Genomic DNA, 25,739 nt, shown 5'->3' with positions numbered 1-25,739 from the left:
AAACCTCTTAATTGTTGCTGAAAAGTTACACTTCTATTATGGTTGCCAGAGGCTCCATTACAATACCTGAAAAAAACCCTCTGTATTTCTCTCCCGATGGTTAACTCCATGTGTTAAAGAGCTCTTGGTGTCAGCCTTAATTTGGGGATTAGACCTGCACCTGTGTACCTGTCTGATGATAAGAGGATGGAATGGATTAACACACATCCAGTTGACAATCCTTAAAACATTCAGCCACCCATTTTATGATTATACAACACCAATCCCATACACGGGGACAGCACGAGCTGCAGGGAGGTGTTAGCCGCCACATCATTGACAATCAATGGAGGTAAATGAAGAACTAATATTGACTGACCATCGTTTTTTCCAAAACACCATCTGTGTTGTTTATGCCAAATAGTACACATAATCCTAATTGTTCTCTTCCATCTCAACAGAGATTTGCTCGGTTGGAATCATTAGACCGATTGACCACTCCTCTACTTATGTAATATTTTCAAACTATTCCTCCAATCGTTGCCTGATTAGGTTTACCCTCGCTTTAAGCTTCATGAATGAGCAGAGTGTAGGGTGAGAAAGTCAGAGGTCATCTGCTGTGTGATTACAAGGTGGAGCACAGCTGGGCCTGAATACAGCAGGAGGAAGAAAGGGAGTGGATAATATGTTCGCAGTTAAGGGAACGCACCAAGTTTTAACAGCTGTTAATGCAAACACAACGTAGTCACCCAAGTTAGCTAGATTCATTTTCGCAGTGTCCTCTATTAGTTTTCGGTTTGCTTTGCGGTGCATGGACATCGTTGCCCTCGGCAGCACACCTGTAACCGCTGAGAAGACTCCAATATGGATTTATGGTAGAATAGAGCCCAACCAACACAAGCTGGTTTGATGACCATCTCTGTTTTAAAGTTAAACAGCCCCAACACACCAACACATATACTCTAAAGGTGCCCTGGGGTATCTGGCACCAAGACATTAGCAGCAGATCTTTTAAATTCTTTAAGTTGCAGGTTGGAGCCGCCGATCTGACTGCAAATTCCAGCACGCCTCCTAACACCCTTCATGGTTATTGCCTCCTCTTACCACAGTGATAGGTATTCACCGCTTCTTGACTGAAAGCACCCCACAGCCCGTCTAGTTGTCTGGCCATAAGGAATCGGACCTTTTCATAGTTGCTCAGGTCTTTACACCTGCCTGTAAAATATCAACTTTTTTTAATCTTTTTAGTCTGATATTCAACTACAAACGTGGGCACTAAAATTGATGACAGAAACATCAGCTTTTAACTGACTGAGCTTCTTGTATGCTTCTTGACTTGTCCATCTGCCAGGCTCCAGGGTACTTAGTTTTTTCACTTGCTCCTCCTCGGTCAAACCAATTTATGATCCTTCTCAGTCACTACAGTCAGTGCATGCTAGCCGCTTGCAGTCTGAACCCTTCTTCTTTTCTGTCTTCAGTCGCAGGACAAGCAACCCAAAGGGTTCGGTTAGCAGAATCTTTTTTTACTATATCGTCAAAACTAGTAGGATTACCTAACCTGACCTCATTTGACATGCTCTTCCTGTCTCGTTATAGAAAATATTTCTTGTCTTACTTCATGCATTTGCAACCTTGTGACACGTGTGGAAGTTGAAAGGTCAAATTTACTGTTAAACTGTATGTTGCTTTGCTAATTGACTGCAGATAAGAAATGAAGGGTCACTACATGTCTTTGTTATGTTTCTTCAGCAACCAAACAAGCAATTCTAATTATTACTAATGTAATGTTTTTGCGTAAAGATTGTTATCGACACAAATGTGTGTAGTGTTATCCGCTTTAAAAGTACAGCACTGGACTGACTCCAGTTTGAAGTACACTGGCCACCCAAGAATGGAAGAAGTCAGCATAGGAATCAGATGAGGGAGAGCAGGAGGGGAGGTTACTCCTTCTGTTTTTATGCCAGATTGCTTGCATGGATTAAAGGGTTAGGATTCTCTCCCACGTTGCCTTCTGTTTTCATTGTCTGGTTTAAGCAAATCTCCCAAATGACTGAATTTAACTTCTTCTCTCTTCTGTCTCTCTTCCGTCTCTCTTCTGTCTCTTATCTCTTCTGTACTGTCTGGTCTCTTTGCTCTCTTTGTTCTCTCTCATCTCTCCTCTTCTTCCTCGTTCTGTCCTTGTCTCCATCGATTTGCTCATCACAGGTACCTACGGCTTGTCTGCGGCCATTCAACTGAGGGAAACCCTGGGTGGGGAGGCCCACAGAGGCGAGGGACTTCTCCTCAGCCACCCAGGCACTCCTACCCCGCCAAGTCGTGATCCCCCTTGGACTCCATCGCCCCCAGCTCGCAACCAACCGATTGATCGCGAGCAACAGCGGGGGCAACCCGATTCTGCCCCTTTGCCAGGTACCAACAAACGGCCAATGGAGGGTCTCGAGGGTGCGGAGGTAGTCGGGGTTGGAACAGGTATCAGCAAGGTGGCCGGGCAGGGGAGCGGAGGTGGGGTCTCCAGCTACTACAGGCCCACTCGCAGGGGGTCCCCAAGGCCGAGCACCCATAATCACTTTGACATCAACGAGCATCTGCCCTGGATGATCGTGCTGCTGCTCTTGCTGGTGCTGGTGGTGATCGTGGTGTGTAGCGTAAAGCGGAGCTCCCGGGTGCTGAAGAAGGGCCCTGTGCAGGACCCCAGCAGCATCATGGAGAAAGCGCTTCAGAAGAAACCATCTGCGCCTCCGACGCAAACCAGAGAGAGGTGGATCTACTACTCCAACGGTCAGGGTAAGCCTTTGCTGTATCTTGGTCTTCAGAGTGTGGGAGGCTATTTTGACATCAAGATGGATGAAACATACCAGCAGAAAAACAAATATAAAGTTCCTCACTAAGGTTTTCTTCCACTAGAAGTCTCCAGAACACTTTTAGTGTTGTTTTTTTTACTTTTTCTCAAAGTCTTTAAAAATTTACTGGGGGGAAAAAACAAAATTTTTCCAAATGTAAAATGTTCATTATTGAACCTCCTATAAAGCCCATTAGAATTTACATGCAGACAGAGTTTGTCTTATCCCTTGATATGGCTTTGCTCTGTGTAATCACAGGACTGGTTTCTCTACATCTGGAGTTGACATGGGAGTTCAGAGACTGTTGATTGCACAGTGGATGCCCCAGTCTGGTGTCATGGCATGCATTAGTTCTGCTCCTGGTCTACTGTATGTAGAACCATCTGTTGATGTGATCAGACCGCTCTTCGTATCTGATCCAATCAATTCTACCCCACGGCACAATGGTGAGGAGGGCAATGGTTACACAAGCAACCCTGTTGTAGAACCACCCTGCTGTCACTATCCACCCATAATACTCACACTCAGGTCGCCTTATCCCTCCCAGTTCTCCAGTTTCATCTGGCTGCATCTCCATTTCTACCCTCTCTTGTTTTCCTCCATGTTCTCAGCTGCTTCCTTTGTCTTTTCTTCTTTCTTTAGTTTGTTAATTTCTTTTTCACTTTCACTCATTTGTTTCCTTCCCTCTCTCCTTTCACTGTTCCTGCTGTTGAACTCTTCCTGTCTCCTTTCTTCATTGTAAGACTGCCTGTGTTTGCTTTCAATGTCTTTCATTTGATCATGTCACTACCTCTCTTTACACCTTTCAGGGCATCGCTTCTCTTCTCTGCGCTTTCTTCTTTCTGATCCACTCTCACCAAAATCTTATGCATTACCACTATTACATACACACACACACACACACACACACACACACACACACACACACACACACACACAGACACATGTAACTTCTCTTTTCTCTCGTCTGTTTACACTGTGGCTGCTGTCAACAAGTAGAGAACATTTTTCCCCAGAGCTGTGAGCTCTCAATTTCACACTGACATTGAAAAGAGACCCAAACTCTGGGGACACCTCCTCCCTGAGACACTCGAGTCTCCACTTTCAAACTGTGTCTTTATGTGTGTGTGTGTGTGTGTGTGTGTGTGTGTGTGTGTGTGTGTGTGTGTGTGTGTGTGTGTGTGTGTGTGAGAGAGCGCTGTGATAAAGCTGAGCCACCCGCCACCCTCTCTCTGCTCCCTCAGTGACTGACCACAGAGAACTGGAATAATCTGGTTTCAGCTGCATCAGGGTTGTTGTTCAGTTGGCAAGGCACATTAGTTGGTCAATCGGGTCTCTTATAGGGCCACAAAGAGATATATAGAGAAAAGGAAAAGAAGAGAGGGTCAGATGGTGCAGGAGTTGTATGCATGCGCGCGTGTGTGTGTGTGTGTGTGTGTGTGTGTGTGTGTGTATATATGTGTGTGTGGAGCGGTTGTAGGTTTGAAGTGTTGTACAGTTGTTGGTTAAACACACCAGGTTTTTCCTGCCGTTACCTAGCAGCCCTTGTCAGCTGAGATACTGAAGATGGCTGACAAAGAGAGCCATGGAGTTGGATAGACTTGTTTAATGCCATAGACGATAAAATGCAAACAAAAGCTTGTTTGCCACCAATGCACGTTATAGTTATTATAGTACCCTTAATCAAGAGAACTTTATTTTTATATTTACAACAGATGAAATGACTCTGGGAATTGTTATCCAACTTTGCAGCTCTTTTCAACTCTATGGAGTACTTTAGCATCTTTTAGCTCATTGTTTTGGTTTATAGGACAACTTTACTGTTTTCCCTCACTCTCACAGACAAAGTTAATAACTGGTGAGCATTTAGCAACCGAAGCAGGTATTGACGGAGACCGAAACAGAGCTGAAAGGACAACGTCAATTAAATGCTCGTAATGTTTCGTGTACGTTCTATGTGTCAACAAGCAATTGACTGCTAAGGTTTGTCATGCTAATTTTATAAGGTGATGATAGTGTTGCATTTGCAGCTTGCTGCCAAGTGACAACAAAAACAAAACACAGTTAACACTGCTTTAAAGTTGTTCTGTTGCAGTTGTAATGGGTATGTTATCAGAGCACATTTGGTACCAAATTATTTGGATTGTGTTCGGGGAAGGTTACCACCAATATTTAAACTAGAAGAATAAAAATAACCGCAAGAGAAGTAAAAGCACATGGAAAGAGAACGAAATGCAACAAAAATGCATAAAGTTATTTTCTGAGAGGAAAATAAATACTGGAAATCATTTCATAATGACAATAGTACAGTGGCAATGAAATCCATTCATTCACATTTTTCCATTTAAACGACCAAGGCTGCTATGCAGCTGACAATGCGCCTACGTCAGATGCCGTCTTTAAACCAATCAGTGTCAAGTATTGGGAGATGCAGCCCACTTAGATAATGATGGCACAATGTAGGCATTAATGAAAAGTTATTGTATCCACTCACAAAATTGCAGCGTGAAAACAAAACTAAGAGGATCAAATGATTACAATGTGACAGGAACATAAACTTTGGGTAAGATTTTCAGATTTGGAAATGCCTGGATGCAACAGCAGCTTTGGAGGCTTGTTGAAAGAAGCCAAAGATGAGTATTAGTAGCAACCGGACACAAACAGCACTTGTTACTGTAATTTGGTGTCAAAATCCATAATAACAGGTGTCTTTTAGTTATTGGTACTTCAGACCAGCAATGTGGGCAAACAATTTTGGAAACCTGACCAGATGAAACTCATTAACATTTGATGATCAGTGTGGAAGCTTTTAGAAATAAAAGACATTAAGTATTTTTCAAATGAACCTTTTTTTAATTAAATGTGTTTGTGTGTTCTCCTGATTGGATGAGTACTCATGCGCCCATGTGTATGCATTTATGTGGGGATGTATGTATGCACATGCTACCCAAAGAGCCATTACACTGCTATTTACTCTGAGGAACATAAAACAAAACAGCTTCTTAATCCTTCCAAGGTGCGTGGCTGGCTCCCCTTGAAGGTTGTAATGCCCCTTTACTAGAGCAGTTAAAGCACCCGGGCAGTAAAGGAAAAAAAAAAGAAGCGCAGATCACACACATACAGTGCTTGGCGTTTGTTCAGAGCCGGCCAGGAAGTAGTGAAAACTGCTACTCTTCCATAGAAGGGCTGAAGGGAGCTTTTCAGGGCCACGGGCCAGACCTGTATCACATAGGATCTGAACAAATTTATATGTTTATCTGAAACGATGGTGCAGCAGTCAAATTAAATGAAAGGGAATCAAAACATTTTTTTCTAAAGGTTCGCTGCAGGCAGTGAGCTGGTCTTGCTGTTATTCCCACCATTACCCTAAATCTTTGTCCTCAGTACAAAGAATCATGTCTTCTTGCAACTTATTGTAGCTGTTAAGTGAAATGTGAGTATTTTATTTCAATGTTCTTATTCTATTTTACTACTTTGTACCAGATCAACATCGAGGAATGTAAAGGCCTCAGTGTCAAAAACACATCTATAAGTTTAAAGGCATATGAGATGCCAACACAGGTCACAGCACTTAAGACTTAAATTATCATGGCTGAAGTCTTTCATCACGATGATCTTTGGTTATGAACTGTCGGAATACAGCATTCATTATACAAGAAGGGCTCCTAAGTGAGGTGTTTGTATGTATTTGATTGGGTGATGCAGCGCTTTGCTGATGACATTTAATTGTGCTGCAGCAAAGATTCCTCCTGGTTCATCAGTTGCTTTGTTCGAGATTCAAATCCATCGGTGAATATTTTACCTGCTACTCTTTGGTAATGCCAAGCTGTCTGAAAATCTAACCATGAGAATAAACAGGAAGATACCTGGGTTCTGTGTTCATAAAGATTCTCAGAACTAAAGTTTCTCATTGTGACGCAAATCGAAGAAAATTTGTTTTCTAAGAATTTCCACTTAAAGGTAAGAGCAGATCCTTGTAAAGATAAAATGTATTCACAAAACATTTTGACCCTGAAGAGAGCTTCTCAGAAAAGATGTTGGGAGCACAGAGGAGGGCTTTTAAGAGACATTATGAATTTCTTAAGCAGAGGAGGAAATTGCAGAAGTACATTGAGGTGGGATAAATATTCTTCAATATTCTTCAATATTCTTCAGTGATGACTCAAGTCTGTTGCAACCTTCATCACAAACAAAAACAACGCTTTCACAGCCTCATATTGGGATGTAGTTCATTTAATTTCCACTGAATGTCACTGTCCACTCTGTGCTAATAATCACCTCTCAACCAATCATGTCTTTTATAAGGATGTGATCAACTACACCTAACTAAGATAAAGGTTTCTTTACTCTGACAAGTTGCTCTGACAAGTTTCCCAAATCACTCCTGAGCTGAGACTTATTGCTAAAAAGATTTAGGCTGAGTTAGGACACAATCATACATAAAGGTCAACAAAGAGTGGCGGTGTGTGACGCACACACAACTAGGCCTGGGTATCATTCAGAAATGTTCTGTACTAGTAAAGGTACTGTTACCTTGACTTCAATACTGGGTCCTGAATGATACTTTTTCATACCAATTTTATAAAATAACTTTTGAAAAACACATCACATTACGGTATAAATCGTTAGTTTTCATGCAGTTTAGAGAGGGAGAGAGTAACCCAGGTTTATTTAACAAAGGTCCCCTGAACGCCTCACACGCGAGCTATCGTAAGATGCTACACTCTAACGATGCTAGCTAGCCAGCTGAGCACAGAGAATCCTCCAGTAAAGCAACTCAGACATGTTGGCAAAAGTTAGTTTGAAGAGACTGAAATAAAACGTTCTAATTTAAGATTTTGTTGCTGAAGTTGAAACCGGGGTGAAACATTGGTGGGCTGCTGTGACCCACTGATACTGATGAGATTTACTCTGTGATGTAAGTGGAAAAAAAGTTAGGTAGGTTTTGAAACTTTGGTTCTGAAATGACTACTTTTTGGTGGTAGAAAAAAAAGTATTGAAGTTTGGTACCCAGCCCCCCACAACCCCCCCCCCCCCCCCCCACACACACACACACACCTTTTGCATTTGCATCATCATTATGCCACCATCCCGTTTCCAGCAGCATCCATGCATGCTGACGGTGCCGTGAAGCAGTTTTACTTCATCCACTCCTCTTGATCGGCACATTCAAGCTGCAGTACCGTGAGCACCTTCTTCTTTTTGCTTTTATTTTGTATGATGTGGCTTGTTCCTAAGTTGTCTATCATCTACAGTGACACACACACACACACTCACCAATGATCAGCAACAACTGAAAAATAAGGCAACAAAACAAGTTCATTTTCACACCTCACTGAAATACATAAGAAACACGGGCAGCACTCAAAGTCACAAATCAATCCAACACCCTATGGTACACCTGGAACATGGAAATACCCCACGTTTTAGATAGAGGCAGGTTGTGATTGGCCTGGTCACCAGCCATATTATTTTACAACATATATTTCCAAAGTAAGATGCAAACTGTGGAGGAAAACATGAAGGAAAACAACATTCTACCTGCCCACCATCCTTCCTCGTTAAACATCCACACCGTTAATAGTGCCAGGTTCCACATCCAAGCCCAGCAGGGAACCATGTGTTAGAATATACTGCTGTGTGCAGTACCAGGGTGGGCCGGGCTAGCCTGCTCTCACTTTCAGCCTGGGATTGATTGTGGGGAGCGGAGTTTGAAGGGGGCGGTACCCCGGTCGGAGGTACACAGCCCTCCCACAAAGCCCCGCACACGTTTCATCAATTTAACGCCGTGTGCTCCTAAATCGTAACGAACGTGATAAAGACTATGCGATGGGATTGACTCAACTGAACGGTATTTGTAAAGACGCACACGGTGCCCTGCTTCACATCATGCTACACACAATAACAGACTACTGAGGTGAGACCACCTGTTCAATGTAGTTCTCCCCCAGTCGAACTCCTCAGTATTGTGTCCTGGACAATGTCATGTATTGCTGTTAGCGTAACCTGACTGCACCACAGGCCTGTCAATCAAAGACACGCCTGCAAAAACATGCTTTTTAAAACTTATTTTGTAATTAATGACGGGATTATTTTCAGATTGACCGCCAGAAAACTAATAAGAAGGAGCGACTTTCGCTATCAACACCAAGATAACTTCGTATTTCATGAGAGAAGTTGAATGACAATCCATGGAGCCGGACACTTATTTTGGAGCCAACCTCTCGCAGCGCTCAGTGGATTGCACACAAAGGCACTTTCACATCGACCTCATTTTTCAGACCCGGAAGCTACGTGTTTACATCTCTGTTCCCGAGAAATCAATTCCCCTCTTTTTCATTTATATGATGTGGTGGACACATATCTGAATCTGGATACACCATACATCATAATTACTTGTAGAAAATTTTTTACTGATTTTGTATTTGATGAGAGAAATTTACGCCTTTTGAATGGAAGTCTATTGGAGTTTTTTTTCTATTGGAGTTTTTCTCTTTTTGGAGCCAGCCCCTGGTGGTCCTCAATGGTATTGTACTTTAGGGTACTTTCACATTGGGTTCTCTTTTCAGACCTCAAAGCTGTCCATTTTTAAATAGTCTGTGGTATTGTTGTAGTATACAAATTTTGTTGCTTGATTATTGATTTAAAAAATATGATTATAATTGTTTAAACATTTCAACACCAACTCAGATTTAAACAAAATACTACTCAATAAGAAATATTTGTAGTTTTGTTGAGCTTCATATGTAAAAGTCTCCACACAGGGCAGAGTAAAGTTCACACACTATTACCCACAAATAGACACACCCGATTACTACTCCTACACGCAGACACATAAACAGATCCGCAGGCTGACACACTGAATCATCATGAGACTTATATAGGTCATTTGAGTGTGTCCAGCTCGCGGTGGCAGCGAGGCGTGCACAGCAGGGGGATTTCTCTTCTGTCGCTGTGCGTTACGCCCGGCGAGCTGGATGAGAGTCGACAGGCTCTCGGCCCAGAAGGTCGGCACGCGATGTCCTCCGGGTCCCTCCACGATTCACACCACCATTTTATTCATCTTCAGCAGGAGTCTGATTGACCAGATGTGTGTGCATGTGGTCTTCTTTACCTCTGAGTTTCGAGCCATTTTGAATGGAAACACTTTCGGGAAAATGAGGTCAAATGAAGCTGGTTTCACCTCTTTGAATGATCAGTTTAGGATTAAGGCTTTGGTTGTGGGTTATATTTAGATGCAGAATGCAGTTTGGGCACAGGTCAAAGTTCATGCCAGGATGTCAGGTGGAGAATGAGTGTGAGGGGGTTGCATGTACAGTATTGTCTGAGAAAATCTCAGGCGGTCTCAGTAAGCATGTGTGCAGGCTTCACATGTCTATTTATACTCACCTCTCAGCTTTTGCATGCTTGCGTGGATGTCTGTGTGTGTGTGTATCTGTTCAGCCATGATTTACTACCACTGGCTTACATCCATTTAATCTGTCTGCTCCAGTCCAGTCCCGGAATCATCCTGGATTTAGGCATTTAGCATGTTTTCTACGGTGGACATTAATCACGGCTCAAACCGATGCTTATCAAATGGAAGGAATTATTTTTGTTTTCATGCACTGAAGTCCGATGGCCATGTAGTGGGAGAAACTTCAGTAGAATATAGTGACTCGGCAAAAAATTCAGCATTCAATACTTTTATGAAAATGTGATGGGAAATTTGTTGAAAAATAAAATGTTGCCAAAAGAAAGACCAATCAAAGAAGGGCTGCTGATATTTTTCAAAAGAATATCACATTATGAATAGAGTTCAATTTTCATATCAGGTATATGCAGATATGGCAGATTTACAGTCTGGAAATACGCTTAGATAATCTAATAGTTCAGCATAATTAACTGTTCCGCTGTTATTTGTTACATCAGGAGTTCTTAAATTGGGTCATGTTCATTATGATGAAAAAAATTACGTCACCCATAGTTTCAATAGTATGAGGGACTTATACTTATATTATTGGGTTATGGCTGTATAATCAATGATAATTTTTCATGACAAACCTTTTTTGATACTTTATTTTGGATTTGTAAATGAAAGATTGTGCTATTCCTGCACTGAAGTTAAAGGTAACATATTTTACACTTTTCCAGTGTTTTATTTACAGTCTTGATATCCATAAAAATATATTTCTGTGTTTTTTAGTGTCAAAATCTATCTCAATATAGTTTCTCCTGTCTTAAGCCTCTTTCTGGAGCTCTACATAAAACAGGCTGTTTTGTGTCTGTGTCTTTAAGGCACATTGATATCAATGAACCTCTCCTCTGAGAGAAGCACACGCAGACCAACAACAGCTGTTCTTTTATCTCCTCGACTCGACTCGGCGTTTTCTTCATAACACATTTGCCAGTGGGCTGCGCTGAGGGTGGACATGAGAGTGAGGTTGTGACATCACAAAGTTATGGAAACCTAAACGGCACAGTTGGTAAATACCTGGCTGTCCCTGTGAAACTCAGAAGAAACTGAAACCTGAAACCTTCAAAGGTCAGCGCTGACAACGACTGGCTCTCGACTTCAGGCTTTCTTTTGGTCAGTGGCGCAAATTCATGCGTTGAAGCATGAAACCAAACTTGAACAATAATGCAGATTAATTACCGTTCCACATGCAAATTGAAGATTTCCCTTGGAATTTATTGACTGTGCCACAAATTCCTCCATTTTAAACCCCCAGTATTTGTAGGCCTTTAGTGTTTCTGCCCCTGAAGAATCTGAAGAACCTGAGTTTTTATCATGTTACATTTGCTGTTAGTGGCAGCAACCCGAATCAACCAGGACTAAAAATACAGGATAACAAGTTTTATCCAAATCATGAAAAGGATGAGGACATGGGAGGAGGCATAGATCGAGCACCACAACAGTTTCATATAGATAGATAGAGTCTAGACACAGTAGATGAAATAATCACAGTCCGTTGCTATGTGAAACACAAAATGTCATTTGAGGCAATTAGGTTAACAGAAGCCCGTTGACCTGATTGTTTATGTATTAACGTTTTGTTCCATGTGTGGCATCAAAAATGTATTTGATAAAAACCTGTGTACACCCATCCACACGGACATCAGCGCCGCCTTTTCTGCGCCAAACAAAATAAGGGAGCCACTGTAGTTTCTGCCGCATAAACGGATGAGTCAGCATTTTATGTTTCCAACCGAGTCACTGTTAACAGACATAACAGTCAGTGAGGAAGTGGAGCAGAGTGTGGAAACAGGCAGCAGGACGTTTGAGAGGGGGAGTAGTTGCCCGTGAAAAATTGGTATTCATAGCTAAAGACAAATGCGAGTGTTGATGTGTGTATTTGTCAACACAGAGGCCACGAAGCTGCTGGAGAGAGTTTCCAAAGACACACTTACAGTGTCTTCTTCGCCAAAATCTGCTGTATTCCCATGGCAACGTGCTCCAGTAACGAGATACAAGTGTAACAGCTGCCTGCACAGCTGGGGCATGTTGCTAAAGATTAGTTGACTAAATACAAAAAACATCCAGGTCATGGGCGCTTCTCTAAAACCATCAGCTGCTCCCGGCTTTAGGGAGGCGCTTTTTCTTGGAGGCCACTTTCTGTCCACCTGGTAGCAAAAGCGCTGGATGGCAGAGAACAGACAGCGCATGCCGACATGTTACAGTAGCCGGCTGAGCCATAGACTGTATGGAAAAGTGGACATAGCTTGCTTGAAAGATGAGACCGATGCAGAAGTGCCTTAAGCTGCGATACCACCGTGTGCCACTAGAGGTTGGCTCCAAAAAGCCTCCATTGACTCCCATTCAATTAGTCTCAGAATTCTCAGTCACAAAATGTTCTCCTTGAAGCTATAAAAAGCCATGTTTTTTGTGGGCGTGTCTGTTTGAGTGACAGGCCTGTGGTGCAGTCAGGTTACAGCTATCGGTGGGCGGGACGTAGTATCGCCGGGTTTCCAATCAGATCAAGTCAGATCTACCGTCAGGCGATGTCACTGCTGGTCTGAACAAACCTTCATACAAACAGGGATTCCAGACTATAATCACAGCAAAGACTGAAGCTGTGGGCATCAGACCGGGAAGCCAGGAAACCTCAAACCACCCCTTGTTTGCTTTCACACTTACCACACCACCCACCCTGCCTGAGCCCAGACAAAAGGGCTGAGACTAAATGAATTCGGAGACTCGTAAGTAGGGGGGCTGCACTGTTAAAAAATAAAAATGTGTATTTGATAAAGAGCAACAAAACAGTCGAAAAAGGCAAAATATGTTTTGTGTGGATTTGTGAACCTTACTGCATAGTTACTGTTTGTATAATTAGCTGGTATCAGCAGGAGATAGATAGGAGGTGCAGACAGGTCTATAAGTTCCTCATGCATAGCTGGGACTTGTAAAGTATTTGTTTTGACCGCTCTTTGACCTTCTGTTCTGGTTACACAACCTCACACTTGAGTCCATGTGACTTCTGTTTGCAGGTCCCGGTCTTCCTTGAAGGTTGCTGGTGTGAACTCAAGTGAAATAAGAAACACGCCAAGCAAGCATGCTCACAAGTTAATAAATAATGCTTCATCATGAAATGCTGAGCTCTTGCATGGGTGAATTTTAGTGTGGATTGTTGTCATATGAAAGAAACAGTCCAGACACTCTTCTGATGATCGATGAGAACGAGGTGGAAGCAGGCGTGTTTGATGTAATCACATAGACTTTTTACAATCCCGATTTTTTTTTTCTTTCCCCCTGCCGGAGCAGCAGTGGCTCGACAGCTCTCTGTCCTCGAGATGAGTGACTTTGTGTGTTTCGCCACTTCCAAACACACAGCCGCTGTGTGTCTGCATTCTAAAAATCCAAGATCCAACACCCGGTGGCCTGACACACTGCCTCTTGCGACACTCGTGCTCATGTATGTGTGTGTGCGCGTAAATCTCAGGCATAGGTTAGGAGTTGGATCAGACGCTCTGAGTGGATTCTTCAAGACTCTGTCCTCGTGACTCAGTGTGACTCAGTGTCAGCCTGTTGAGGAGAGCATGAAGTGCTGCGAGTGTGAATCCTGAGATTTATGTCACTCAAACATTCTGAGAACAACTGCAAAAGTGGATTTACTTCAAATTTACCACCACGATTTACTTCGTGGTTGGGAATTACGTGTATTTGTTCCAACTTCACGGATAAGATGGCTGAAAGTAAACAATGATTAGTTGTGTAGAGCATGATGGCTCCATGAGTAAGAAATAAGAAAATGCTGAATCTAGTTTTTTAGAACACAGCTGCTGACCTACTTTCCTCAAAAGAAATGCATTGATCACCTGAGTATCCCTTCTTTTTTTTTCTTTGTATTGGACTTCTGATCTCCCCACTAAGTTTGGATTCTCCTCCTCTCTTATGTTTTTCAGGGGTGGATATCCTGAAATTGGTAGCGGCCCAGGTGGGCACCCAGTGGATCGACATCTACCAGTCTCTGGCCAACGCCACGGAGCGCGAGGTGGCCGCCTTCTCCAACGGCTACTCGTCGGATCACGAGCGGGCGTACGCTGCGCTGCAGCACTGGACCATCCGGGACAGCGACGCCAACCTGGCCAAGCTGATCAACGCCCTGCACCGGCAGCGCCGCATCGACGTGGTGGAGAAGATACGCTGCGTCATGGAGGACAACCCACAGGTGGGTGAAACGGATGTGTGTGTGTTTGCAGCGCATTCTTTTGCCTTCGTGCTGTTTTGTTATTTCGTTTATTCTAAAGCGCAGCAGGGGAGTATCTGTGCCGCCCCTCCACCCCCTCCCCCACACACACACACCCACACACCCCACCCCACCCCCCTTGCACCACTGCCGTCACGTCTTTTCCATCAGCAGCTCTGTCAACATCTCTGGCACAGGCTGTAGCACACACTGTTCTCTGCTCGGCTCTCCCACCGAATGTCTGAGCGAAAAGCTTTCCGGCGTGTCCCCGTGAGGTCGGGCCCCGTGGTTCAGCTGCACTCATCCCCACATTAAAGCAGCACTTCACTTTGAGTGGATCATTTGATGGTTCTGAACTAATGTGCTCAGTGGAGCAGCGTCTCTCTGCATACTGCAAAGTTTTGGAAAATGTATGTTTAGATAAGCGAGGAAGTGATGTGACTTTGGAAACCATTTCTGTGTGTGTGAGGCCTGAACGAATGTCTATAGAGGTACTTCATAGTTCGTCACAGACTGATGCCCAGCACAATGTGAACTGCAAAGTAGTTGGCAGCACAGAGCGGATCTTTTTTTAACCTTTATTACTGAGTTCATGTTACGGTTGGATCAGGAAGATTTCGACAAATAGTAGAAGATAAATCAGATAAAGTTGATCAAGTATGTTTTTCATTATTGTTTTACTGGTTATATTTTTGGGACAACAAAGTGTAGCTGTTTGGGCGTATTAAAGAGATAGCAAATTAGAAACTTTATATGATTTTATATGTTGTATTGAGTAATCGTTTTTTTAAATATCTGAAAAAATAAAGGTCAAATAATGTAAAGAAATACATCGATCAGCCATAACAACAAATCAGTTTATTAGAATTATAATGTTCAGTTGCTATTAAATCTGATTAAGAAGTGTTAACTTATTTTTATGGTCATTTTGGAGAATTTAATTTGAGTTGAACTTCACTGGGTTATACCGAGAGGAGTTCCTGATATTTTCTCAACCCAACAAATATGATGAGCCCGAATACTCTGAGGGCCATTTCAAAAATTTGGGATTTGGATTTGAGATGGAATTTCCCATCCAAATCCAACCTTGAGTTGGTTTCAGGAAAGCAGTGGCACATTCCCTAAATTACTATGGTTTTTATTCTGTGCTGCTAGCCTGTTCCAGACCAGGCTAACAGTCAGGTGTGATTAATCCTGGTGCTGTTTAGTCAGCAGTAGCTCTCACTGGAGAAAGTCGACCTGATTCATTTAAATAAAGGGGAAAAAATATTGGGAACACCTCCCATTTTAACCCCACAGCACCAAAATGACAGTCTCCAAAATGACCTTTTAAATAAATGAACACCTCTCAGCTAGATTAAATATCAACTCAACATTGTACTCCTCGTGAAGGGAGGATTTATTAAAGCAGGTTTCTCTTACATTTTGCATGTAGGAATAAATATTTGACGAAACATTTTGTTCCCAAAATATAGTTCTAATTTCCTAAAATGTTAAAATATATTTTTCAGGGAATTTTCAAGGAACATTACACACTATGAAGTTAAGAGCAACGCTAAATACCACATGTAAGCACTGTAGTGGTCCGTATCCAAACTGAAAGTAAAGGTTCATGACTTCGGTTGATCAGTGATGGCAGTTGACCACAAACCACAAGCTTTTCCTGAAACCTCAGTTCTGCAACCAAAATACTGCTTTCACCCATCTTTGCTCTTCTATAAATTGCCTTTGTCAGGGATGAGCTCTTTTTATGGTGCAGCAACACAAATCTGACACCTTTTTCTCATCTTCATTCTGTCTAAACCTGCACTTGTGTATTGATACGAGGCAGCCTGTTGCATGGATGCAGCAGAGTGACTGAAATTCAACAAACAGCTCACACACTGATGGGCCCCAAGTGAGCAGCCTGGTATCTCTTACTATAATCACAGGGGGACACACCGGATCCTTCGTCACTGTTTACTTTCTTCCTTCTCCTCTAACTTTCCACAGATTTGTATCAAATTCGTGCTCTTGACCAAACTCCTCAAGGTCAGCGCCGCACAGTTAAGAGTCTTGTTCTGGTAAAGACACACCAGCCAGTTGTCCTTCATCACTGCTTAATAATCAGCAGATCATCTCCAGCTACTGTTTTTTCTATCTGTCTTATTGGATCCATTGCGGATAAGAAAGCAGATATTAAAACTGTTTGGTGAGAAGGGCATGGCTGTCTGAGCTGAACACAAGTGAAAAGACCTTCAGATGACTTCTTCCGCATCATTTCCTTTCCGTCGGGGACTGTTTTCATTTCATGCACAAAAGGCATGTCCAGGGGGAAACGTTTTTCCCAGACTGCCCTGCAGAGAGCCATGACCTTGACCCCATCTATCACCTTTGGAGTGAACTGGATCACTGACTGTGAGTCAGGTCCTATCAGCCGATATCACCTAGCTGGTGTTCACTTCTGGCTCCAAAAAAACAAGATGGCGACGGCCATGAGGCTAAAATCCAGGCTTTAAAACAGCAGTTCACAAACCATCGGGAGACGTCACTGTGCATCGCTGCTTGGTTTGTATCCACAGTTGACATCAGGTGAGTCAGACTAGTACAAGACCAAATACAGAACAAACAGGGCGAGATGGACAGTTAGTAAAATACATTCATATATAAACCTGAACACATCATCAGTAATGTGTGCCGGACTGTGGGTTTTGGATCAGACACCTTCAGCCAGATGACCCTTTTGTTTAGGGGTCCATCACCGTTCCTCATCGGTCTCCTCTCCTGATCTCGAGCTGTCTGGAACTTTCTGCTGCCTCATCGATGTACTGCTCGACTCGGCTCCATCTCACTCCAGTGATGCCAAGTTGGCTCAAGGCTTTGCAGAATTAGTGCGCCCCCCCCCCCTCCCCCCCTCCCGTTTCTCTTGACTTTTGCATCAGTTAAGGGGACACACCCATTAGAAAGGCAGCCTTACACTCAAGTGTTCGTTATTTTTTCTAAAGTCTTTGTTGTTGCTTTTCCTCATGCTACTTGTGGAGGAACAAGAAGAACGGCACAGAAGGTGTAAATGTTCAGCAGTAACTGAACAAAGTAAGGTTTCACCTGCTCCAGACAAAAGCTGTAAAAATATGTGCAGGTTGTGCAGAATCTGGAACGTAAACAACGAAAGGTCAGAGTCAGTGAACTGTATGTTCTCATTTCACAGCAGGTCAGTGTGACTCACTAATGGGGAGCATGTCGATGCGTCTGTTACACAACGGCGATATGTGACATTGGATTTTATCTTCACAGTATCGACGGTGCTCCCACTGGAAAAAACTGAGCGTCAGCTGTCTGATGGATGTTTCTATTTTTATCTCAACTGCTGCATGACAGTTGATTGCAGACAGAGGATAGAAGCGATTCCCTCCCTTTTCTCTCCGATTGCAGTTCCTCCTCACTCTCTGCAGAGCAGAGACAGCTCAAAAATACCGCTTTGTCACCACAATGGAACTGCAAAATCTGTTGTATTTCTCCCTTTAAATCCTGTATACCTTTAAAGTACATGTTGTTAACAGGAAGTTGACAAATCGTTTTTCCATCTACAACCAACAGATCTCCTGTTGTTCAAGCCAACTTCTGTAAAGTAAAAAAAAAAAATCTGATTTGAAATGAAATTAATGTTTAATAGAGACACTGCTAAGCCCGCCTGCTTCTATGGTCCCGGCATCAGTATGTACAAATAAGTGATTAAAGAGCAGCCCTGCTGTTTCATTTGGATCCTGTGTGTCGCTAATGAATGCATCCTGTGAGAGGCTGCAGCAGAGAGGCTACTGTCCTCTGGGAGGAGGGGCTTAGGGGGAGGGAGGCAGGAGGAATCAGTGAAGGGGAGCGATGGGGACATTTTTTATTTTTTTTCCAAATATATAATTGACTTTTCACACCACAGAAACAGCTCTGGAAAAAATGTGATTTGCAATCGGTGCGAGCGGTTTTATGACTCTTCTCAATGCCAATATTTCAGTCAGTGGACTGTTGCGGAATAGATTATTATGTAACTGTAGAACAAGTCGATTTTTAGCGTCTACACTCAGACCTTGTCGCATACAAATGGATTTGACTCCAGTTGTAACGTTCTCTCTCATTGTACAAACACAAAAGCAGACGTAAATAGACGTATACATCTAACAAAAACATAAATACACCTAAACAATGGTGCCATTACACCTGCTGCAGATGGATATGGTGCAGGTGAGTATAGTGCAAATGGTCCAGTGTTATTGCACAGGGTTTGACATTGTGTTTCTAATGTTAATTGTTAAATAGAGTGACAGCCATGTGGGTAAAACCTGTTGTTTCTGGTTGGGGGATTCTTAAAATACACGTTTGAACTTGGTGTTCTCTGATCGAAATGTTATGACACTGTTCCTGTTTTTGATTTAGAGATCACTTAACTGCAGGTGATCTGGGGACTGTCTTTAACCCTCCTGTCGTGTTCGGGTCAAATCTGACCGATTTACAACTTGAATCAATCATAAATATTGTGTTTTACATCTGATTGCCTCAAGGCCTTATGGTATCCTCCACATTAGACATTTGAACTTATAAAATTGCTGATCACCACTTTCATTGAATTTTTTGTGGTTTAGTCAACTTTATAACACCCATGGTGTTCCCGGTCAAAAGTGACCGCCATAGGAAATGAATGGGAAACACTAGACTATGTCCATTCATCAGATGGAAAACAGCCCCATACACACCCACACATCCACAACCGCAACCCCCCTCCCCCCCCCCCCCCCCCACACACACACCTGTGTGAACACCTGTTCACAGCTCCATATATAAAGTTGTACACATTTCAAATATCAAACTTCAAACAAAACAAAAAAAAACACACAAAAAAAAAATCTGTTTTTTGTTATGGGAACCCATCTCTATCATGTGAACCACACCTTCCAGACTAAACAATGTTTCATATCTTCTCACGTTCCCCCTATATAAACCTTTATTTGTGCCTTGCTCTCATTTTACTCTGTGAACACAATGAGTAGGCGACTGATGAGGCGATTTTCTGTCAGAGTCTCTGGACCGAATTTTTGAACAAGATGAAGGGGAGATTGAACCGGAGATAGAGGAAGATGTCTCAGAAATTGAAGACAACATTGATCCTGATTTTGATCTGGACAATTATGAGACTGACCAGTCAACAGATGGCGAGGAAGTGGCACCAGAGGAACAGGCACTTGAGGTGACATATCAGTCCAAGGGTGGCAACTTGCTCTGGTATTCATCCTCCCAGGACAGAGGAGGCAGAGCGAGAGTTGAAAACATAATAAGGATGACGCCAGGGCCAACATGATATGCAACATCTCGTGTGGATGACATCAAGTCCAGCTTCCAACTCTTTTTTTACCACAGTCCATTATACTGGACATGACCAACCTGGAGGGGAGGCATGTGTTTGGGAACACGTGGACAGCATTGGACCAGGTAGACCTCCAAGCCTACATGGGTCTGTTGATTCTAGCAGGAGTATATCGGTCATACAATGAGGGTACAAAAGGTCTGTGGGATGCGGAGTCTGGGAGGCCTATATTCCGGTCAACAATGTCCTTACAACAGCTTCATGTCCTCTCAAGAATTATCCGATTTGATAACAGAGATACACAACCTGCCCGCTGCTGAAACGACAAACTGGCTGCCACCAGGAAGGTTTGGGACAGGTGGGTGGAGCGCCTACCACTGATGTACAATCCAGGCCCTGAGGTGACAGTCGACGAGCGCCTGGTCCCTTTTAGAGGTCGCTGTCCATTCAAGCAGTACATGCCAAGCAAACCAGGCAAGTATGGAATCAAGATCTGGGCAGCATGTGATGCCAGGAGCAGCTATGCCTGTAATATGCAGGTCTACACGGGAAAACCTATTGATGGAAGGCCAGAAAAAAACAGGGCATGCGTGTTGTACAGGACATGACAGCCGGTCTCAAGGGGCATAATATCACGTGATAACTTTTTTACGTCATATGCGCGGTCAGGAGCTGCTGAAATGAAAGCTCACCATGGTGGGGACTTAAATGCTACAAATGTGATGCCTATGTTTGCAAGGCACACTTCGACCTAATTGCACAATGCCACTCCTGTGCATGAACACACACACAAACACACACACACACACACACACACACACACACACATGTGTGTGTGTGTGGGGGGGGGGGGGAGTGAAGCTTTTAAGGACACCTACAGACGTAACATAAGAGTGTAATCTGCCACTTGACAAGCTCAAGAACAAACTTCTTGTCGTGTGCCTTGTAGAATTAGGCTTATATATAACTTTGTTTTTTGAAGAAGTAGAATCTGGTTTTCAGTGATTAGATTAGAAAAGAGACAGAACCATCCATCTACTCTGCTTCTTTGTCTCCTTCCATCCTCTCCGCTTTCTTCTTCTTCTGTGCAAAATGCACAACAAACTACAACACGACAGTCAAATGCAATTTCTGCCCTAATTGAGTGTGTATGACTGCGGTCCCATAAGTCTCTTCAATAACAAGCCCCACAAAGTAATGAAATTAAACCACATCCGTTACTTTCTGAGGAAAAAAGACAAAAGATTTCCCAGAAACTGCTCTGATTCTGTTAACGTCGACTCGGGGAGATATTGTGTATGTTTGTGAGTGTATTTGACATCAAGAACTTTAATGTCGTCTGGAATCAGGTTTATCAGCAGCAGATGTACTTTTAATGTCATCCTGGAGATGAATTAGTGTTTAAGGCTGAACATGACATCATAGAAGGAGCCCAGCTCCTGTTGGAGCTGCATGTTAGCTAACAGCTCATGTGTTTTGGGAGTAATTACAGCAGGGTGAGATTCTTTGCTCTTACACTTTTGATCTAATTAATTAAAATATTCCCAGTGTGTGTGTGTGTGTGTGTGTGTGTGTGTGTGTGTGTGTGTGTGTGTGTGTCCTGTGCCCTTCCTACTGCTGCAATTTGCCAACTCACTGCTCAGTGCATATGCATGTGTACATATGATTGGGCTGTGTAGCTAGTGTCTGTCTGTCTGTCTGTCTGTGTGTGTGTGTGTGTGTGTGTGTGTGTGTGTGTGTCTGTCTGTGTGTCTGTGTGTGTCTGTCTGTGTGTGTGTGTGTGTGTGTGTGTGTGTGTGTGTGTGTAGGAGAGAGAGAAAAGTATGAGGCTGAGTTGCTGACTACTCCTGTCAGCACAACAAAAGGGCCTGCTGGGGACAGGGGCTTAGACACACACACACACACACACACACACACACACACACACACACACACACACACACACACACACACACACACACACACACACACACACACACACATCAGCGTGGGAGCTTTCTGGAACAGCAGCCCCATTCTTCTTCTCAGTGACTCCTCTGCTCCGGCTCCATCCTCAGCAGCTCAGCGATGAGCAGCTCACGGCTGCCAGCGAGAAGAAACTAGACTCCGTGTGGTTTTGAGGTGCTTTCAGAAAGAGGACCGGACATTCACAAAGTGCTCTACCTGGGTGGGCACTGATTGCTCGAGGAAAGGGACAAAGCTGCTCTCATAGTGGTGGGCTAGTGATGTTTGCCACATCATGCACATACTGTAATCCACCGCTGCATCCATTTCATTACAACACACAAACACGGTCAGAGGCTATCGAGTTGAAAAATGAATAGATATCCCACAGATTTTCTGCATGGACTGGCAGTTGGAGCTTAGCCTGGTATTACCAGCCACGAAGTCGCCACATGAATTTATGGATCTGGCTACGGTTCACTGGAGATGGTTTCTAGTTGTTGCACCCTAATAGGTGATGATCTTCGAGTACATTTTTAAACTGTGGAAACAGTGGAAAAATCAGTACTGATCACCATATGTCGCATCTTGTGTGCCGAAACTCTTCCACCGCTGGCATTTTTGGAACCACATTAAGAAACCAGCGCTTCACCAACAGTCCGGTCCGTCGTTCAGCCGCAGCCCAACTTGTAGGTGCTGACCACCTCCACATCAACCCCTTTCATGGGGCGACCTGCACATGTCACAAAGTCTTCCACCAGACACCTGTAGTCACAACACGCAGAATTTCTGCATATGGTGTCACTTTGAGTTATAAGTACACTTCCCTGCAGTGCACCCACAGACTGAATATAAAAGTGGATGTAGCTTCCAGGTCTGAAAAATGAGGACGATGTGGAAGTGCCTTGCGCTGTAATACCACAGAGTACCATAAGAGGTTGGCCCCATTCAACCTCTTTCATAAAATCATAAAAGTCAGTACATTTTACCACAAGTTATTTAGGTGTTGTTAGCTAAAGTCGCTTCTTCTTATTAGTTTTCTTGCTGTCCATCTTGAAATAAGATGTGAGGTCCTCTGTGATCCACGTCACCAGGTCAGTGTGACTCCACCCACCATGTGTGAGCGTGTTTCTCAGCGAGGGGTTAAAAATCTACTGTAAGAAGCCGGAGCAGTCATCTTCATGATATTTGATGTCATGGCAACTGACCTGAAGTCATTCAGCACATTGTGAGTTCCACAATAGAGGGACCGTCCCTGTCGAAAAACATGCGGAAATTCTCCTCCGCTCTCCTCTGACCTGGTCTGTGGTGACGGGCTTACATTGTTGGTGATGGAGGTACATCGGTAGCTGATAGGTGATGGGATGAGAACAAGACTGGCAAGAGGGGGGATTTAAATTCCATCCATCGATACCTGCCTCATCCAGAACAGGGTCACGGGGGAGCTGGAGCCTATCCCAGGTGGCTGTTGGCGAAGGTTCAGGTCGCCAGTCCATTACAGGGACAACACAGAAAGATGACCGATTCCCCAAACGTGCACATTTTTGGATGGTGGGAGGAAGTCAGAATACTCGGAGAGAACCCATGCAGGCATGGAGGGAACATGCAAACTCCACATAGAAAGGCGTCCACCCCAGCTAAGGTCTGGATCGAGTCCCCCGTCCCCAGATCCTTCACTGCTACCTGCACCACCAGCTCCTCTTTTTGTTTTTTCTTGGTATGTTCATATGGCTGTAGTTTGCTTTGCTTTGTCTTTCCCTACTTTAGTTTGATGTTATTTATGTTGAAAAACTATGGGGCTGTATTCTTTTTTTTTTATTTTTTTTTTTATCTTGCTTGTGCATTGCAGCACTTTATCATTCACCTGGCAGACCAGACAGACGTTGTGTCAAAATGGCAGAGAAACAAAACAAAAAGTTTCAATGTGTTGTGTTGTGCAGAATTGAGCATCAGATTTGTTGGAGCTTGTGTGGTTCTGCTTGCATGACATCTTGTCCCCTGACGCTGCTGCATTTACGGCCCCTCGTGGGTCTCTGTATTTTTCTGCATCTGCCCTAAACAAAATATTTGTTCCAGTTACGCCTGCTGCCGTGTTAAAGTCAGTGTGCCTTTGTCCCAGTGTGCGTATGACTGCATCTGTGAATATACTGTATGTGAGCTCGCCTTTGTGAGTGAAACAGAGCGTGTTTGTTCTCTCAGAAGCTCCTAAGTTGTGTCATGCTGCAGCCCGGCGACCCGGACATTATGGAATAGAGAAAGAAGACACAAAGAAAGAGAGCAGCGCTGGTCTTTCTGTGTCATGACTTGCTGGAGCTCATTCTGAGTCGAAATACATCAGAATAGATACGATTTTCCTCCACTTGAAAACTGAATTTTAGGGGTTTGGCCCAGACACATTTCCTTGATTTTGTGTTTTGTTTGTTGTTTACTTTTGTGCCAACTCCATTTTACATTTTCCCAGTGCCTGCAGTGAATGAAGTGACCTCTCTGCTGCTGCGACCTTTAGGTGAAAAACAAGACATGCTCTCATGATCTCATCCCCCAAACCAGTCGCTACTGGTTCCAACCACAGGTTCATTACCACACCAAAGACTGAGAGAGAGAGTTGGGAGAGGGAGGGGGTTAGAGGGACAGGAGAAGAGAGGCAGACCAAGATGAAGAGACGGTGAGATAAACAGGGAAACTTGAGATAAAAGAGAGAGAAGGATAAAAGTGGTTTGGTTTGAGAAGTGGGGACGACACAAATTATGTCAGGGGTCGTAAATGGATCATAATGACATTGGTTGTTGTTGTTTACTCAAATCTAAAATAAATCTAAGTCTGACATGCAGAAATGTTTCTGAAAATGACCCCATCCAGAAGTAATCAAGTTTTTAACCTTTTCAACATTCAAATCCTTCTACAAACCATAAAATCGTATTAATGGAGCAACAGTTTCCGAATGACCACCTGAGTCAGTTGGAGCCTTCATATTCTAAAACTCTGCATTGGCTTCAGCTTCAAGCTGTGGTAGTTCCCACTTATCTTATGATAAATACTTATACTTATGATATATGTGGTGTCAAATCTCTCATCTAACTCTATCATCTGTTTCACAAAATGTCTAACTAACCCTTCACATTGCTGCGAGCCCATGGGGCTTTGGTCAAACACATGGAGGAAAGACTGAGGTAACAAACTATGAAAGGATGTGATGCAGAACCACAGGAGAATTATTTTAAAGTACCACAGATATCCTTTCTTTTACTTCTGATGTAATTCCAACTCCAAAAATACTGAATCCATTATCTATCGTCATATGTTTCATATTTATCCAGTCGTTTGGGTCCATTCAGCTCCCTTTCCATCTGCAAACTCCTTCCTGTTTTGATGTTCACTTCTATGTGAATTTTGAATGTTGGTGTGACTGTGTTCATATTCACCGCGTGTTTGACAGGTTCGTTATGTTGTTGTTTTTTTATCTTCTTCCCCTTCTGTTTCTCCCCATCGTACGTCTACAGTTCGACATCAACCAGCTGATGACGTCAGTGAATGTAAGCCATAGCCTCAGTCCCATCCACAAGCCGCTCGAGTCTCCCAGCAGCATCGGCAGCTACGGCGGCAGCGGTGGCGGCGGCGGCAGCGGCGGCGGCAGCAGCACCACCAGCAGCAGCGTGGGCCGGGCCAACGGCGTGGGCGTGGAGCAGTCGCCGGTGGACCGCAGCAAGGGCTTCTTCCCCGACGAGTCGGAGCCGCTGCTTCGCTGTGACTCCACCTCCAGCAAAGACTCCGCCCTCAGCAGGAACGGCTCTTTCATTACCAAAGGTGAGAGAACGCAGGAAGGACGAGGTGCCGAGCTGAACCACGACCTAACCCATCATACTGAATTCTAAATTCAAAGACACTAGTGTCGTTAAAATACACTCATTGGGGCAGCTGTGGCTCAGTGGAGATTCCCACTAATTGTAAGGTTGGCAGTTCAATTCCAGGTTACTCCTGTCT

General features: G+C 43.6%; 1 protein-coding gene across 2 annotated transcripts in view; it reads left to right on the top strand.

Moving 5' to 3' along the window:
- The window catches only part of tnfrsf21 (tumor necrosis factor receptor superfamily, member 21), a 50,833-nt gene that overhangs the window by 20,366 nt on the left and 4,728 nt on the right, over positions 1-25,739 (top strand). Inside the window, exons 3-5 of one of the 2 annotated variants that reach the window (XM_069142006.1) lie at positions 2,185-2,757; positions 14,202-14,467; positions 25,259-25,562. In XM_069142006.1, coding sequence (XP_068998107.1) covers positions 2,185-2,757; positions 14,202-14,467; positions 25,259-25,562 — 1,143 coding nt within the window. Of the gene's footprint in view, positions 1-2,184; positions 2,764-14,201; positions 14,468-25,258; positions 25,563-25,739 lie in introns of both variants that reach the window. The other variant, XM_069142005.1, reaches the window with a different exon arrangement.

This window comes from Embiotoca jacksoni, unplaced genomic scaffold (genome assembly GCF_022577435.1).
Source record: "Embiotoca jacksoni isolate LCO1_2020_lvr unplaced genomic scaffold, fEmbJac1.0.p SCAF_95, whole genome shotgun sequence".
Classification (NCBI taxonomy): domain Eukaryota; kingdom Metazoa; phylum Chordata; class Actinopteri; family Embiotocidae; genus Embiotoca; species Embiotoca jacksoni.
This window is presented reverse-complemented; position numbering and strand designations above follow the sequence as displayed.